Source organism: Athene noctua, chromosome 1 (genome assembly GCF_965140245.1).
Source record: "Athene noctua chromosome 1, bAthNoc1.hap1.1, whole genome shotgun sequence".
Classification (NCBI taxonomy): domain Eukaryota; kingdom Metazoa; phylum Chordata; class Aves; order Strigiformes; family Strigidae; genus Athene; species Athene noctua.
In genome coordinates, this window is record NC_134037.1 from 69130169 (window position 1) to 69147369 (window position 17201).

Consider the following 17201-nt stretch of genomic DNA (forward strand, 5'->3'; position numbering starts at 1 on the left):
GTACAGAAACAATTCGAAGTACTTGTTTTTGTTGGAAGAAAGCATAAAGTAACATGGTTTTGGAGAAGGAAACAGGCATTTAAGTCTACTAGTCTCTTGATCACTGATCAGAAAACTGATGTGTCAATACAGTATTCACATCTGGATGAAGCCTTCGTTTTCTAAGATTGTTCAAGAGCCTATGTTAACCAAATTGGTAGAAATTGTCAAATATTAAAACAAGTTTCAGGGTTTTCATTTAGCTGGTATCTGTACTAGTTTTCATCTGGTTCAAAGGCTTAAGCAGGGTCTGCCTGTGCCATAATTGTCACTTATGTAATTGCTGATGCATGGTAGCTTGAATTGCAAGCTTTTGATTAATGAAGGCTGACCCCCTAGTACTCATGACTCCTGACAACAAGGCAGAAGAGGAGATTTGAGAAACCATTCTATTGAGATGAGTCAGATACCAGGAAAGGAGTTAAATGGAACAAGCGAGTAACAGATGCTGTTCAGTGGTTTGGGCAGAATGTGATTTTTGTCATTTACTGAAAAGGAAAATCTTTTACTAAAGACAATGCACATGTTCTTTACTAGTCCTTAACTTGTCTGCTGTTGTACATGTCTGAAGTAACTAATCTGTGGCAAATTGTCCTTTTTCCTGACTTCTCATTGCTGATTCTGTGATTCTGTGACCTTTTTTAATTCTTTTTAAAAAAGAAAAAAGCTGTATCAGTCAAAACTTTGAGGGAATTAGAACAAAATAAAAGAGAGGGGGGAGTGGTTTGCTGATTAAGGATACCAGTTAAACTCAGACACCAGAGTGAAAAGAGTAGGTGTATTTTACTGGTGGTAATGAATGTAACAGTGTAATACAGAAAACATGCAGCAAGAAAAGACAGAATAGTACACCTAAAGCAATAAACAGGAAAATACAGGGTAATCCATCACATCATTACTGCACAAGAGAGAAGAATAGTGATCAAGAAAAATGCATCACCACTTGCATACGTTGCCATCATCCAGACCTGCAGTGGCTGGGCAGCCCCGGTTACAGCGAGGGTTTGGAGAGCCTGTCCCGGCAAGGGGGAAAACCTACATGGTGTGCCCACCCATAGGTGAGGCTTCCAAAGTCGCTGTGAGCAGGTCCAGCCTTATATACCCCAAAATCAGCAAGCCAGAATAGCTGGCACCTCTGTTTTGAGCAGAAAATTTCTGTTCTCATTCTCCTGTTGGATTCCACCCAAAGCCTGGCCAGGGCTCAGGGGAGAGACCAAGGGAGTTTCTAACAAGGCCAAATACCTGTGTTCTCAGCCTTGAACAAGGCGATACATTTTCTCAGCATTTTGTCCTCACTAATGATTATATTGTAGGCCACATCTTTCACTAGTGAGCTTACGTACTTTGTCAATGATTACATACTAAGTTAGCAGCTTTGGCTTGGGGCCTGTTGTTCAGGCCTCAGTATTTCAATGCTTTAGCACTTTTTACATCAGCATAAGTGGGTTGTTATAACTTAGTACAATACCTACTAGCAGAGTGGTTATCAGTTATAAAATATATAGGATTTATGTAGGTCAACTCTGGCCTGGGCCAGTTGTCCAAGCCTTAGCACTTCAGGGAGGCAAAGGAAGATGCTTGAAAGGAAGAGTATAGTCTGGACTAAGCACAGACACACAGAAAGATGTTGCTTGGGAGCAAAAGTGGAAAGACATTTCAACAGAGGCAATAGAGTAAGAGTCAAAAAGGTTATGGAATTGCTTTGTTCCTCTATGCTTGTAATAGATGGAACACTGTAGTAAGTGCCTTGGAGAATGATAAAATCTGAAGGAAAAGGTAAGGAACAAAAGCAGTTGCACACCTGCTCAGTAAGACTAAGGATTTCTTTTGTTTCAGCAAGAGCAGGTAAGATACACTTAAATCTTTCCCACTATGTTACAAGTCTCATGAAAAAGGCTCTTTGTTATTATGCAAATTTTCTAAAAGCTGATTTTGTTTAATACAAGTAATGTCACTGCTATGAAATGAGAATATGTGACTGCCATTGGAGACAGAAAGGTTATAAAAAAATTACTGATTTAAAAACAAATCCCCACAACTTTGACATCTACAAAGTAAGATCATCTTAGAATGCTGTTTAGCATGTCATGAAAATGTTCTGTCTTAAGAATGAAGATCATGTCACACTTAGGGTGACACCTACTACTTTCTCAAGTAGCGATGGTTTACCCTGAGCCGCTACTGGTCATCGCTATCTCGTGATGACTTACAAATGAAGTGGAATAAATCTGAGTGCAGATTGTCTGCTCTTGCTTTCCAGCCCCCCTTCTCTGAATTTAGGCCATGATGAACCTGAGTACTCTTCCATCATCTCCTTGCCCAACTGTGATGTCATTGTGAAAAGACATGCCTGAGCTGTCATGTGGAAAACACAAAGCTGTCCATCGTAGTAAAGAGAGCTTGTGCTTCACAGCAACAAGATAAATAAGGTAGTTCTGCCAAAGGGAGCACTGGCACATGACTGTAGATGCCCCTTTCTGCCAATTAAATACTGTATCGGCAAGGGTTCCGTCCAAACACTGACTCTACTGTAGTCAAGCCATCCTGTACTGCATAACCAAGACTTTCATGGTTTGAATTTTACACAGCTGCCCAAAGTCAAGATATGATATCTTGTACAACCCGTGGAAGACATTTTGCACAGGATGTTCTGGTAAAACAAAACTTTTTTTCTGTTTAAAAGACCAAATGATCTAATAACTACTTTCATTAGTGAACTTGATTAGATAATTAATGAACATGCACAGAAGTGTTGTGACTCAATCTGCAGTCTTGCACTATCTTAATTTAACTGCTTGTCCAAAACCAGGTGTTTACCATATATTGCATTTAAAATAACATATTACCTCTTGGTGAGACATAAGTTACCAACCTGAAGCTTCCTTTGTGTTCCAGGTTTCTGGGCAGAATTTATTTCAGGCTTCCTGGGAAAAATAGACTAATAAACCATCTGATAAGTAGTCCTTTTGACAGCATAATGAGGGCACCAGGCTCTGTTCCAAAGCCTGCTGAAGTGAATGAAAAGATTTCCCCTTACCTCACTGATCCCTGGATTGCAAACTGAATGGGTGGCTGCACTGCTTGCCCTGGCACAACCCAACTATGGGGTGTTTCTGCAAGGGGGAGCTCTGCACACATCCCTTTCCTCCTCAGTTTGAATCTGTGGCTCTGTAGTAGATCAGATCAGCTCTGCAATAGAACTGAAAACTGATTTAGCAAGAAAAAAAGTAGGCAAGAAAAATACACTGTAAGCTGGAGCGACTATGAGTGCTAAGATGAAAGTGGAACTACCCTGTGTTAGTAGTTCTGTGTTTGGTATCTCGGATCAGATGCATGAAGAATGTGATGGTTTAATCTAGCAAAATCATTTGAAAAGACAGCTATCTATGTTCTGAGGGAGGCAGAAAGTTTCTTGTCACTATGACTAGCATGAAATTCAGGTCCTGTAATGCCTCTTTGTCCCACTGATGCACAACTGGTATGCTCCTTGGTGAGCAAGACACAGGTATCTGTTGCCATCTTGGTCCAGCAGAGAAATCCTCCTCTCAAGTTTACTGACAAAAATGTCTAGAAACAGAAGATAAGGACCTGAAGCACATGAGTAGAAAGGTTCAAAGGAAAAAAAGAATTTAGAAATGTGTGTTGTAGTAGAATGGGGTGCTTTTTGGCCCAGCTGAGCTGTAACTAAAATACCCTGCTCAGGCAGCTGCTTAACTCCCATGGGAAGACAGTGGATGGCATAGAGAAATTCATGAGAAGATGAAGAAGAATATGAGAACTGGAAACAGGGAGTAAGCAAAGGGAGATAGGAATGGGGTGTTTCATTTACCAGCTGCAGACAGGCTCAAATAGGTGTGATCCACAGTTACAAGAGAGAGGAGGTAGTTTGGTCCTCACTTTCGTGGTGATTCACCATCCTGTTGCAGAAAAGTGAGGTTGGTGCTAAAATCTGAGACTTTTCTGAACGCTAAAACCTCCTTTGTTGTGAGGTGAGGCTCTTCCACAAATCTGGCACCGGATATCTACCTAAAATTTCCCTGTGCTGTCAGCTGCAGGTGTTATCCCTAGTTTTCCTTCTGAGGTGTCAGGTTATGTGTACTGGTAAGCAGCTGCTCCCTTTCAGCCTGGGACTGTTGCTGTTTCAGTGGTGTTGATGGGATGGACAGTGCTGCTGCTTGTCAGGGGAGCCCCCGGTCTGTAATACTTATCAACTCAAAGAACTAATAATGTAAATATCAAGCCCTTGAACAGGATCAGTCTGTTCTCCCTCTTAACCAAGGAAGAAAGAAAAACAAGTGAAGGGGGGAGGCGGTAGTCCAATGGGACTGTTCCTGTGCACAGACCCAGTTTGTTATTTTCTGAAAGCCATTTGCACGGGCCTCCAGCATATCCCTGAGCAGAACAAACTAGAAATGTTTTCTAGTTCTTATTTGTGTTGTACTGCAGCTGTACTTGGACAGCATTTTAAAGTTTTGCTGAACTCTTGCAGGAGTTAAACTGAACTTAATAAATACTGCTTTAGCTCCCTGCTCCTAGGAATAGTAATTTTAAAGCCTGAGTAAGGAAGCATCATTAACAAAGCATGACTTCAATCCATAAACAGCTGTTTGTCTTTGCATCCCAGCTGAGACATGATTCAATATGCAGGAAAGTCTTCAACAAGAAGTGCAAGTTCTCTTTGAAACCGAGACTGCAGGGAAGAGGAATCACCACTGTGAAGAGGCAGCCCCTGCAAAAGGTATAGTTAAAATTGAGGCATGTGTGTTACTTCCATATGAAGTCTAATTCAGTAACAGTATTGTTTCCTCTGAGGACAAAGCCTGGATGTTGTGGATGAGTCTCACATATGTGTTTAACTCAGTGCCAAATTCTTTCCTCCCACTCCCTGTGCTGCTAGTGTTTGAGAATATTTCTCCATTCAGAATCCAGACCAGTAGGTGCTGTGACTACTCTGGGCACGTAAGTGTCTCTGCTCTTCTAGTAAGTGTTCATGTATGTATTTTAAAGACTACACAAGTCTCCAACAGTTTCCTCTTCACTTAAATCTGAAAGAGACTGTGATCCAAGACGGTTGGTGCATGAATGCCCCAGGTTGGACATAAGAGCTGTCAGTAGCTCCAAATCTTCCACAGATAAAGCTACAGAGATTCACTGCTATTGAACTCAAGGGTTTAAGAATATATTTGAATTGAACTTATTTACAGGTGGGAAAGAGGCTTAAGCTCTTACTTGGAACAAGTTTTTTTCATGTGTTGCTGAAGAGGACGGGAGTACACTTAGACATGAATGTGTATAATTTTACCCAGAGATGCCAAATCACTGCTGATTTGGTATAGATGCAGACTGCCATTGTAAAATGTCCTTTAATTGTGGAAAGAAACAGAAGTGCACAAAGGTTTAAAGCAAGAAGAAGAATCTGACAAGTGGAGGAGAATGGAAGGTGTTGGTCAGAGTGTCTTTTCTATTCTATTTAGCAAAAGGCAAAATCATCTTTCCTATGCCTTTCAAAAAATCAAATTTCTCTTGTTTGTAATATTTTTCCTTTTTCTCAGAAAGGAAGAACTCTAAGATTTCCCCCTGTCCTTTTCAAGGGGGAAATATAGTTTGTGTTTTCCTTTATTTCCATTACAGAAACAGCCAGGGAAGAAATCTAAGTGGAGGCAGCACCATGAGGATTTTATTAATACTATTCGGTCAGCCAAGTAGGTCAAAAAGCTCTGAAGGAGGACTGCCCTCTTCCACCTCCTCCCCCACCAAGCATCAATCCATGTTTGTGGTCTACTTTATCTTACCAGTGTTCCTGTACTAATCTTTGGTAAAGCAATGACCTCTTATTATCCACAGCTGGACTTCCGTTTTGCACCCTCCAGCACAACACAACGTGAACATTAATTCCCTCCATACTCTCTAGTTTTAGTTGTATTTCTTCACTAAATTGAGTAGGGGTGCAATGGAGAGGTGGTGAGGAGGAAGAGAAAGCTAACGGTATCTTTTAAGTTTAAAGGCAGCAAGGCCGGGGTCTGATGTTAGACAACACTTTGGAAGAAGAGTCAGGATGCTTGTGTTCTAGTATAACAGAGGGTGAAATACATCCCCTCACCATTCAAAACAACTGTAGTGCACACAGGCTTCCACACTCCCATGTGGTGGCTTTTCCGCTGTCCCCTTCCGCACCCAACTGCGCAGACAGGGAAGTCATTTAGAAGAAGACAGGTCTGGTTTACTACTAATACCAAGGGTGATCTCTGCACAGAGCTTGATATGTTAGAAGTTATGGATCCAAAAAGATGCACATACAGCCAATATTTCTCATGATATGTGATTTATGAAATGTGGGAGCAATCTTGGAAAGGATCTCAGCAGAGTCCCGCTTGCATTAGGAAGGCAGAGGGCGGGAGGGGGAAGTGGAGGACTCTCTGGGCTCAATTCCAGAGCAGGAATTTGTGACTGATAGCAGAACCAGCTGCCATGATTTCAGCCTTTCTCCTCTTCTAGATGACAGCAATGCAGCATAAGCAGCAGAACACATATTCCTTCCTTGACTGAGGTCAAGCTCCTCTCTGAATTTCCACTGCTGAATTCTTTAATGACTCTGTTATTTCTTGCCTGACTCCACTGACTCTAAGAGCAGACCCTTCCCTTTCCTTCTCCCTCTTGGAGGAAACCGAGTTGTGCAAGAGCAGTGGTAGTTGTGGAGAAAGGAATTGGAGAACTGCTTTTTAGGAAAGACAAATTGCTGAGGGTCCTAATGAGGATGTATATTCTATACTACACGACTGAAGAGAAAGCACATTGATTGTGGGGAGGGGAGAGAGTCCTCCTCTAAATAGAGCCCAAAGCTCCCCGTTCTCCCCTGAAGTGTCAGGTCCTGCTGCTAGCCCCACAAATCCAGGCATCTGCCCTGTCTCGTCCTCTGCTCCCCTGCATTCAGAACCATTTTGCCCATGCTGCTGGTCTGGAGCTGGCTTTTGGTGGCTGCTTGGGCCAACTTTTCTGGGCTGTTAGTGAGAGAAATGATTTGTAAATATGCTAATATCTGTAATAGGATAAGGACACTCAGGCTGCTTTTGTAAAAGGCACTGGGCAGGGAGGAAGGGTCTGAGAATGGCAAGGGCAGTGTGAGGGCTGAACATGACTGCATTGACCACAAACACTGACCAGTCATTGAAACTAGTAGAACTGCACCAGCGATAAATGTTGCTGAATAACTTTTAGCAGAATCAGGGTTGTAACACTATCAAAAACGACTCCTGGAAGCACTGATGTGTGCTCTTCACAATGCTGCTTCACACCCAGGAACCTGGCTCTTGGATGTGCCTCATCTGGCAGGACACAGCGTCTTCATCAGTGATTTGCCAAATAGCGATCTTAATGACCAAAAGTATTCTTAGAATCATAGTGTTTGACTAGTCTCGTAATTTTAAATAATGCTTTTTATGCAGACTTGTTGATTGTGAGGTTGGGGGTGGGAACAGGACAAAGATAATAAAATCTGATTTTATTAATCCCCTGCACTTATTTCTGAAAGCAATTACTGTTGCTGGGTTAATACTGTAAGCATGTATTTTAGGATCCCAAATGCTTTTCCAGAGGAGGTTTTTATAGTTCTCCTGTGTACTTTGGGAGCTGATGGGAACTCACCATCATCACCTGCTGATAGGGCCGGGCTTTGAACCATATCTTGAGTACTCCAGTAAAGGAGAGCAATTCTTCTCCTGTAGTGTATAAACTGTGACACAAGTTGTTCCTTTCTTATGGCCAGACTATGTTCAGTGTCCACACTGCTCACAAAGATTTAATGAGGCTGCAGCACAGAGGCACGTGAAGTTTTGTGAAGAACAAACTGTGCCTTTGCTGTGAAGAGCACCAGACAGGCTTTGGTAAGCGCACACAGTCATGCTTACACTGTCCTGGAGCCAGATTTGCCAAACTGTAGTTTATGGTGAGTAAGGAGCTATATTAATGTAAAACTTAAGATTCTGAGGAAGTTAGTAAACTCTTAAGACAAGATACATGCTGAATATCAGCTAGGAGTTCCCTAAAACTGGAACCCTTTCTGGGATATAAAAAGTGACAGAATACGGTACTACAAAAAAGTACTTTTCTTTAGACTCTTCTGCAATTGGATTCCAGGGTAACAGCTGTAGGGAAGCAGAAACGTGGCAGCTTTTGCAATACATAGAGAAAGCTGTTCCTGTTCATTAGGGGTCTCTGCTGCTGGCAGGTTTGCTGTTCCCTGCAAATGTATTGCTGATTTATTCTGTGGTTGCTAGACAAAAGGGCTAAGCTCCTTTGGGGAATCAGAAAAGTGGAGCTAATTGGCAGTGTCTTGAAGTGAGCTCCTATTTTATTATAGAAAAGAAAATGTAAACAATTCCTTTAGGAGAGTACTGATTTTTTAAAAAATATATTTGAAAATCTTATTACTCTTATACTTGTTTTGGGCAGGAAGAATGGCTTCCAAGTGGGAGGGGATGTACCTTTTTCCTGTTCCTTCCTAGCACTGCTTCAACAAAACTTTGGGGAGTTTTCACCAGCCTCTGTAAGTTCCTTGCTAGAGTTGAGTGTGAATTGTGCATCTTCTTTTACTAGGGTAAGCACACACCACCACCACCACCCTCCAACCTTAAAAACTGCTGTGTTATCACTTCAGAAGAGAGTACAAGAAGTTGCCAATACAGATGAACCTAGGCCAGATAAAGAGTTCATTTAGCCATATTTATATGTTTCCTATAACAAACTCTGATGTATTTGAGGTGGGGGGTCAGCATTTTTAAAGCAGATCCTAGGCTTTGGAATCCAGTTGTTTTAAGTAGGGTTTTTTGCAAGTCCAGTCCTTGAGATGAAATCATAAACTCATTTCTGTACAACACTTGTTAGAAATGAGAAGGGTCAAAAATTTTCAAGTGGAAGTTGTTGATATTGAATGGCTTTCCAAGTCATTATCCAGATCTGTTGTGCCAAGTGTATACACAGACGTTTTCATATGGGTCCTCAGGAGGGATGACTTACCCTTTTCAGAGGTCCTCAAACAGAAGTATCCACACAGACCTAAAATATGGAGTCTGGGTGTAAGGTTCCTTTGGTCCCATAAAGGACTCCATAACCTTTGATCTTTGATTTTAAGATTTATTCCATTGTCTTTATCTTAAGTCCATTTAGATGAAGAATCAAGCTTTGTATCTTGTTTGTTCCGTATGACTTTCCCCTTGTTGATTCAGCCTTAAAAGTAACACCACAACATCCCCAAAACAGTTCTCTCTAAGCAAGATGCCATATAGTATGTTTGCTAGCACCCATTGCTACCACTAATCATGACCCGTACTCAGTCTGTGTTTGGAAGATGTTTTATGAAGTTATTTTAATCGTTATTTGTAGTATAACCTGTGAATGATAATGCATACTGCTCTTTGTATCGGTATCTTTGATCCCTACATTTCTGGGTTTTATGTTGAATTTATGTAGGTTATAATTTTTTTATGGCCAATAATTTTTAAAATAATGATCTGCAGAGACCTCTCCAAGAACACTGCAGAAAACCAGAAAATCTTTGGGTGTGTCTACTTGTTTCATCATTATAACATAAAAGGACCTTGTTTGCTTTTGTGTACATCAATATCCTGTTGTGGTGTTTACAGTATGAACTTCTTTGTATTAACTGAAGCAATCGCACAGAAAACTTTTGTAGAGCTCCTCCTGTCCCCAGTATAGTCTGCTGAGAATATTCATTTTGGTGTTAAATGTTCTTTGGTTTGGATCAGTTCCATCTCAAGTAGGCCATGACTGTGTTCTGCCACGACCTGTGTTCTGCTGTAACAAGCATCCTGAGAGGATTTGCTGCTTGATAATGCAAACCTCTCTAGCAGGTCTTGTGCTCTCACAATGTGTTTCCATTGTCCCTATGAGGAAGATGCCAGCATCCATTTCAATAATCACTATGTCAAGATGACCATGTGGAGGTTCTTCCTTGTCCTTGATGTTTACTTTCCCAAACCATGATGTTTGGTGCTTCTGCTCTTCAGACCATGCAGTCAGTGTTGCTCCCATCTCGTGCTATGCAGAGCCATGTCAGAGCAGCAAGGTGGCCTTCCAGCCCCTGCTTAAGGTGGTCGTGGTGCCGTTGTGCAAGGGGATGGCTCAGGTGATTGGCATCTTGCACCCCTGTGAGATGCACATGACAGCAAAATACGAGATCCTGGCAGGGAATGTGGCCAAGATGGATTCCCTGGAGCTGGCAATGTATTTTGAGCCTGGGAGATGAATGGTAAGAGTGCTTAGAGCATGGGATGAACAGTAATGTGCACAAAAGAGTCTGTTGCAGAGACCTTCTTTGCAGGGTCCTTCTTATGTGGAGTTTTGCTGTCCTTAATTGCTCTGCTGGTCAGTGGGTAAGTACCTTCAACGGTGGGGAAGACTGTAATGGGCATGAGAGTGTTCAGTCCATGGTGCCATCATCAACTCTACCTACCTCCTTGATTTTGCCAGCTACAGGAAAAACAGTTTGACAGTACCCAGTAGTCTCATCTGGTGTTCTCCACTCCCCAGATTACCTGTGACTATGTTAACAGGGTAGGAGTTCTTATAGTGCAGGGTCTTGCAGACCACCAACAGGTATTTATTGATACCGTCACCATTCTCAAGGTTTAGCCTCTAAACTCTGAAACTTGGACCTTGACAGGCATGAGGACGAGACACCTCTTTCCCCAGGGATGCTGGTGAGCCCAGGTATTGCCAAGGTTGTAGCCGCAGCCAGTTTAGAGAGGCCTGGGTGAGCCAGTGTCTCCAGCAGGTCCCCAGGGCAGACATCCATGCTAGCGTCTGAAATACAAGGCAGAGTCCTGTACATCCCTAGGAACTGTGGGAGCAACTGGGTGCTGTGAGCTTGTAAGTGCTGGGCTGTTGGCAACTGCTGCTGCATTTTCTGTAAAACTTGAGCTTTGTCAGGTGCTTTACAGTGCGCTTTGGGCTAGTGAGAGATCAGTTTTAGTGCTACCCAACAGTGCTTTATACCTGAGAAAGCAGACATAAGAAACTGTCTTTCAGTGGTACAAATGAATGTTCTCATCATTAATGTGCCTGGAAATGGTTTCCAGGATGAGCTACTCCATCACCTTCCCAGGAACTGAGGTTAAATCTTCTTAGATAAAATGGGAGTAAAATACAGCAGCTTTTTCTATACAAACAAGTATGCGGTTTATTGCTGCTTTCAGACCACAAATGCACAACAGAAGATATAGTGGCTTGGTTGGCGAAGATGTTCTAAGGTTTTCTTCTGATGCATTATGGAAGATCTTAAGCAACACAATTTTCCAGCACCACTTCCGCCTAGAGTGCTACAGCTATCACATTCAATAAAATAAGCAAACTGAAGTTCACTGTCCTTCTTCCCCCTTCCCTAGGCTACAAAGCTTATTATGCTGTCCCTTTTAAAGTTGTGAGATTATTTGTATCAGTTGTCAAAATTTAATTAAATCAAATCCATCCTGCAAGGGGATGGATTCAATGCTTTTAACAAAAGATAGAAAGAGCCAGTACCATGTCGGGGGGTTGGTTTTTTTTTGTCCCCCTAATGCTTTGCTTTGATATATTGAACAAGACAAATGAACATTTTGGAATTTCAGGTATACATTTAATAGAATCTTCCATTAAACAATAAATGATAAATGACAGTGATCAGTAAGTGATAAATGGCCATGTATGCTGTGCATCAGCTTCAAAGCACATCAAGTCCAACTAACTAAAACCAAATCTCATTTTTGCATTAAAAACTTCAATCGCTTTTAGAAATTGATTGAAATGCTGTGGAGGCATAGCCCTTTTTATTTTTTGGCAATCTGATCTATTGCCAGCCTTGGATCACCTTGCATAAACTTTCAATGCTGCAACATGCTGGGTTTTTTTAGTCCAGCAATCTCCAATAAGGCTTTCAATTAAAATCCGTAAGGAATTTTCTTGCCTATTAAATGTTTATAAAGTAAATGAAGATGAAAAGCAGTTGGACACAGCAATAATAAATACCAGACTTTACAGAGTTTCATTACTTAGGCTCTAGCTAATAGTGATTAAACACAGAAAGGATGACACTGAAGCAAGTGTCAGTCCTAGAGCTAGGCTCTTAGAAACACTGGGCATGAAATGAGCCCAAATATATAAAAGCAGTGCTGCTTAGCCTATTTTTCAATCCAAGAAGAAGAGGGGAAAAAAAAAAAACAAAAAACAAACCAACAAACCCAAACCACACAGCAAACTATCCTGTGCAATGTTACAACAGCTGCTTTTGTTTTACAAATAAAGTCAAAAGTTAGAGCAAGTTTTACTGTATTTGTTGTTGTTCCCCTATTATTTTCTGTGTGTAAAAGTGTTTGATTTCACAGCTCATTTTCCAGTATTTTACAGAAAATACAGGGACAGGAATGGTGTGTTAAAGAACAGTAGCTAAAAATTCTGCTAGCAAGAAATTAAACAATCACTAGTACATGGAACATACAATCTTCTTTCTGACTGGCTGTGGAAAACGTTTTGGAATTAACAGCAACTCATTGGTTAAGAAAATGGAGACTACCAACAGGAACAGTTGGTAAATAAAACTGAAAAAATTAACATGGTTTCTGATAGGGGATAGGAATTGAGCACTAGAAATACTTGTGTTTACATAAAGGATGCAGGGTCTTTTGTTCTATGTAGTATAATTTTAGCTCCTTAACATTATTTCAGCAGGTTTACATGACTTTTTTTTTTTTTTATAAAAGGAGTACATTTTTTTGTACGAGACCATGTTTACTAAGTTTTGCTGTTTTACAGTATCATTTGATTATAGTCATTCTGTCGTTTAGCCACCACATATTGCTCTGCTTCTACAGATTCCCAAGTGGAGTTCAGATAAAAGAGTGTTCTTATTTCTATTAGGATGTGAAGTAAAATATCCTAAGATCTCCCAGAGCGTCAGACCTTCCTGTTCTCTTAGCTGCTATGCCATGGTCTATCCTACCTTTCCCAAGCCAGCTCTGTCCTTGCATTTGGAGGAGGAACGGGCTGTGCCAGAGAGGAGGGAGGGAGGGAGGATGGGCCACTGGTTGGGCCGTTGCCTTGTTCCACCATAACCCTGATATGTGTGGGGCTGCCTGTCCCCACACGGGTGCTGTGGCAGCCCTGCATGAGCCAAAGGCAGTGTCACCAGACATGTCCTGCAGCTCTGCTGCCTCCTCCGCTGGCACTGCCTGGAGTCTCACTGCAGCCCCATCCTCAGACACCACAGGTAAGCCCAGGGAGAGCCAGTGAGGACTTGGTGCTGTCTCCACACCTCTCCTTTAGCACTGCCTTACCTGTGATCTTAACCCCACCTAAAGCAAGCTATTGCTCTTTCAGAAATGCGACATTCAGGCCCACACCAGACAGGCCTACTGAGCCCAAGGAATTTGGCTGCCCAGAAGCAATGCATTCTTGAGCTTCAGCTACTGATGGCCTCTAATAACGCTCACAGGGGTCCCCTCAACAAAAGCTATGAGGAAGTCCAGCCCTACTTTAAGTATTAGATGACTCGGGGGCATCTCCTGCTTTGTGGGAATTTTAAAACAAAACAATTTTTCTGCAAACATAACCTTTTGAAATAACTTGCCTTCCTTTGTGCTGGGACATCATCAGTTTCTACATTTATGATACCAAGAATCTGGAAGAAATCTGAATGGACTGAAGGGTTAAAGCTGCAGTACTGCATATTTAAGGTTTGCTTCTGTGTTTTACTTCTAGACACCATCATTGTGGCCTTTTTAAGCACTTTAGTGTCAAAAGTGGTTATTTTCTTTTTACTTGAATAAGACTTAGTCTTTAACCCATAGTTAGATTTTGGAAGAGGCTGAGGTCAGGCAGCAGCACCTCTGTTGGCAGCTCAGAGCTCAGGCATCCTACTACAGTCGAGCAGCTGGAAGAACACGGGCGCCAGTCTAGCTCAGTGTTTGTGTAACATTATCTTCTTAACGTCATGTTTTAATTCAAAGACAAGTATTCCAGTAATTTGTTATACCTCTTATAGAAGCACAACAAAATGACAAAATGTCTGTTAACAGCGTATGATCAGGCAGTGCTACAAAACTTGTATATTTTTTTACAAGTACATAAACTTGGATGAAGCCAAATGAATACAATTTGCATGAAGAAGGAAAAACAATGCAGTAAGTGAATACACACACACCTTTCCAAGTCCGGATGAAAATATGAACCTAGCTGTAGAATGTGCTTATAACACTGTTTGCAACTTTTTCCCTATTCTGGAGCTCGTAGTTTAAATAACTGCTAACTGGGCATGATTCTGCAGCACCTGCTCTTCCTCCTGCTGCTGTCATTACAAGAATGATCTTAATTTATTTCCTTCTGGTTTGCCTTATGACAAAAATTTTCATAACAAAAATACCCCTCAACAGTGTATCTGAAGAACATATTCTCGAATGAACTGCAATACAAGCTTTACTTAATCCAAGTACTGATAAACTTGTAAGAATATTCAGATCACTGTAGTTGTACAATGTCATCGTAGTTCATTAAAAGCATAGCAGAAATTGTTTAGAAAATATTTTTTATTTGAAGCTGTCTGGAAATATTTTTGTGATTAACGGGCAAGAACATGCTTGCTTCATGCTGTATTTGTAATGATCATTAAGTACTATTAACTCTCTTTGGATTTAACAGAAAAGTAGCTCTAGGGGGTTGACAATTTACTCAGATTCAGCTCAGCACCACAACCCTTCTATGCATGGACCTGCCCCTGGCCCCACAGAGGTCCTGCTTGGTCATGGGCTCCCCTGTGCCATGGTTGGCTTTCCATGAAGGAATCCCCATTTCAGATGGTGACAATTAATAATCATTTCCCAGATTAAACAAAGGTCATTTTTATCAACAAAAGGTGAATAAAGGCCCCTCAGGTAGGAAGTATTATTTTTTATTGAGTGTTAAATCAAACTGTTGACCCAATGGGATAACATATGCTTACATTTAAGCAAATGCTTAAGTGCTTTACTAGAGACCAGTACCTGATACTGTGCCAGATCCAGCTCTAAGTGAACATTAATGCTTTGCTCTAAACTTTGAGACAATTCACTTCCCATTCTAAAAACTACACGTGTACATCAGTTCTTACACAGTCATGCAGAAGTGGTAGTTATTTCCAGCCCTAGGAAAAAACATGCAGGAGATGCATACAGCTGAAGTGCTCTTCAGAAAACAAAATCTAGTTAAATGTAATCACAACAGTGATCATCTTCATTTAAAAAAAAAGTGAAACAAGGAAGTAAGATTTACTCTTGGAATGATTCTGATTTAAATTAAAAATTCATAAAGTTCAGTAATTAAGTGCTTAACAGAAATCTATGTTATGTTAATAAATCGTTTGCTGTGTTTGCCATGTGTATAAATTTGCTGTGATTTATGGCTCATTAAAATTATTTTTCTGTGATTTCCCCCTTCTTCCCATTCCCCCTAACCCTATTTCCCCTACTGCAGCAGCCATAGTTTTATTGTGTCTGTTATAATGCCTTGCTATCACTGAAGAGATTTATTCAGTGGTTTGCATGAAAGGTAAGGAACAAAAATATAGAAGGTGTTGAGGGAAATATGTTAGTTCTACTACTGTCATATGCTGAAAAACTAATAGTAGTATGAAAAATAGACCTTCTTGTTTATTAACATCATGAATTTAACTACCATGTTCATAACGTGCTTTGAAAACATTTGGGGCAGTTTTTCTTAAAATCAAACCAAAACCACCCCATCCTAAGGGATTAAGAAAGAAGCACAGTCTTAAAAAAAGAAAGAAAAAAACCCCAAACACGGTGAGAGTTATTTGAAGGCATGGTGAAAATGAGGCAACGTTACAGAATTTGTAGTGGATGGAAAGGAGCGGGGAAGATGATGCAGCTGGTTTATGGCCATCCCACCAGTTGCTAGCTGAAGACCTTGCTGTTGGCCAAGGCCATTCAGCCTGTGTGATGGTTCCTCTGGACCAAATGCCATTGTGATGTCCCCAGTAGTGTTCTGGTTATCACCTGGTGGGAGCTGCCAGAAACTCATCACATGAGTGAGATCCATGAAAGGCAGGCTCGTAGTTTCAGCTGCTGCCTCTGTGTCCTTGTGGACTGGGTACTTGTTAGTATCCCCTACAGGCCCTGAGGAAGCTTCTTCGAGACTGATTTTATGGAGAGATTGAGGTTCTGGTAATGGCAGGTCCTCAAGAAGATGCACGTTGTAACCTTTAACATCCACTTTTATTGGTAGATTCTTAAGGCATCCTGCTGCAAATGAGGTAGAACTAAGGTCATATTTATTAGGCTGATGAAGGTTCACGTTGGCAGGAACAGCTGTTGAGCATGATGTGGGATGGACAGCTGGAAGGCTGTCTGTGCAGCCCATCCTTTGCAAATGAGGAGAAGGTTCAAGAGGAAGAGCAGTTTGTAAGCTTGGCTGGGAATGAAGATGTGAATGGTTGTATTCCTCTGATTCTGAACTATTCAAAATCCCATTCTGCCCAGAGACCCTTTCAGGAAAAGGGGACAGTATGCTGGCATCTTCCTTCACTCTGAATGGAAAAAGCTGGTCAAGGAGACCCACTGAGTCACCATTCTGCAACCTGCTCTTCAGCAGTTCTTGTGGATGAGTCTTCCTAGTATGGCGAGTCAAATGGTCCTTCCGCCCAAACCTCTGGGCACAAAACTGGCATAGAAAGTCTTTGCAGCCTGTGTGAACTACCATATGGCGCCTCACATCTTTACGGGTATAGAAATGACGCTCACAGTGGTCACACTTATGTTTCTTTTCCTTCATATTGCCAGTTGGTTTCCCTGCATGGCTTTTGAGGTGTTCCAACAAAACTTCAGTACCACCAAACTCCTGGGCACATACCCTACAGGTAAGGTCCCCGCTGGTGGCTGCATGAAGAGCCAAGTGTCTCTTATAGCCTAACTTGGTGTTGTACTTCTTGCCACACTCTTCACATTTGAAGGCCATCTTGTTAGGGTCATGAGTCTGAAGGTGATTCTTTAGATGATCTTTCCTGTGAAAGGTCTTTTCACAGTAGCCACACTGGTGAGATTTCTGTGGAGAATGAGTGGCTGAGTGCCTAAGACAAAAAAGCAAAAAAAGTTATTTGTGTTTACATTTACTCTAGTACCTTTGGT

General features: G+C 41.4%; 2 protein-coding genes across 3 annotated transcripts in view; one reads left to right on the forward strand and one right to left on the reverse strand.

Annotated features, from left to right (window-relative positions):
• The first annotated feature begins 417 nt into the window (after window positions 1-417).
• ZC2HC1B (zinc finger C2HC-type containing 1B) lies at window positions 418-8752 on the forward strand. The gene is given in 8 exon segments (XM_074899263.1): window positions 418-473; window positions 2628-2692; window positions 4664-4777; window positions 5671-5746; window positions 5749-5808; window positions 7802-7882; window positions 7885-7981; window positions 8632-8752. Coding segments are annotated over 8 exon segments (651 nt in total). The 5' UTR covers window positions 418-436.
• A 2900-nt stretch (window positions 8753-11652) lies between these two features.
• The window catches only part of PLAGL1 (PLAG1 like zinc finger 1), a 51655-nt gene continuing 46106 nt past the window's right edge, over window positions 11653-17201 (reverse strand). For both annotated transcript variants that reach the window (XM_074896473.1, XM_074896474.1), the window contains exon 8: window positions 11653-17143. In XM_074896473.1, the coding sequence (XP_074752574.1) occupies window positions 15868-17143 (1276 nt within the window). In that variant the 3' untranslated portion in view covers window positions 11653-15867. The remainder of the gene's footprint in view (window positions 17144-17201) is intronic.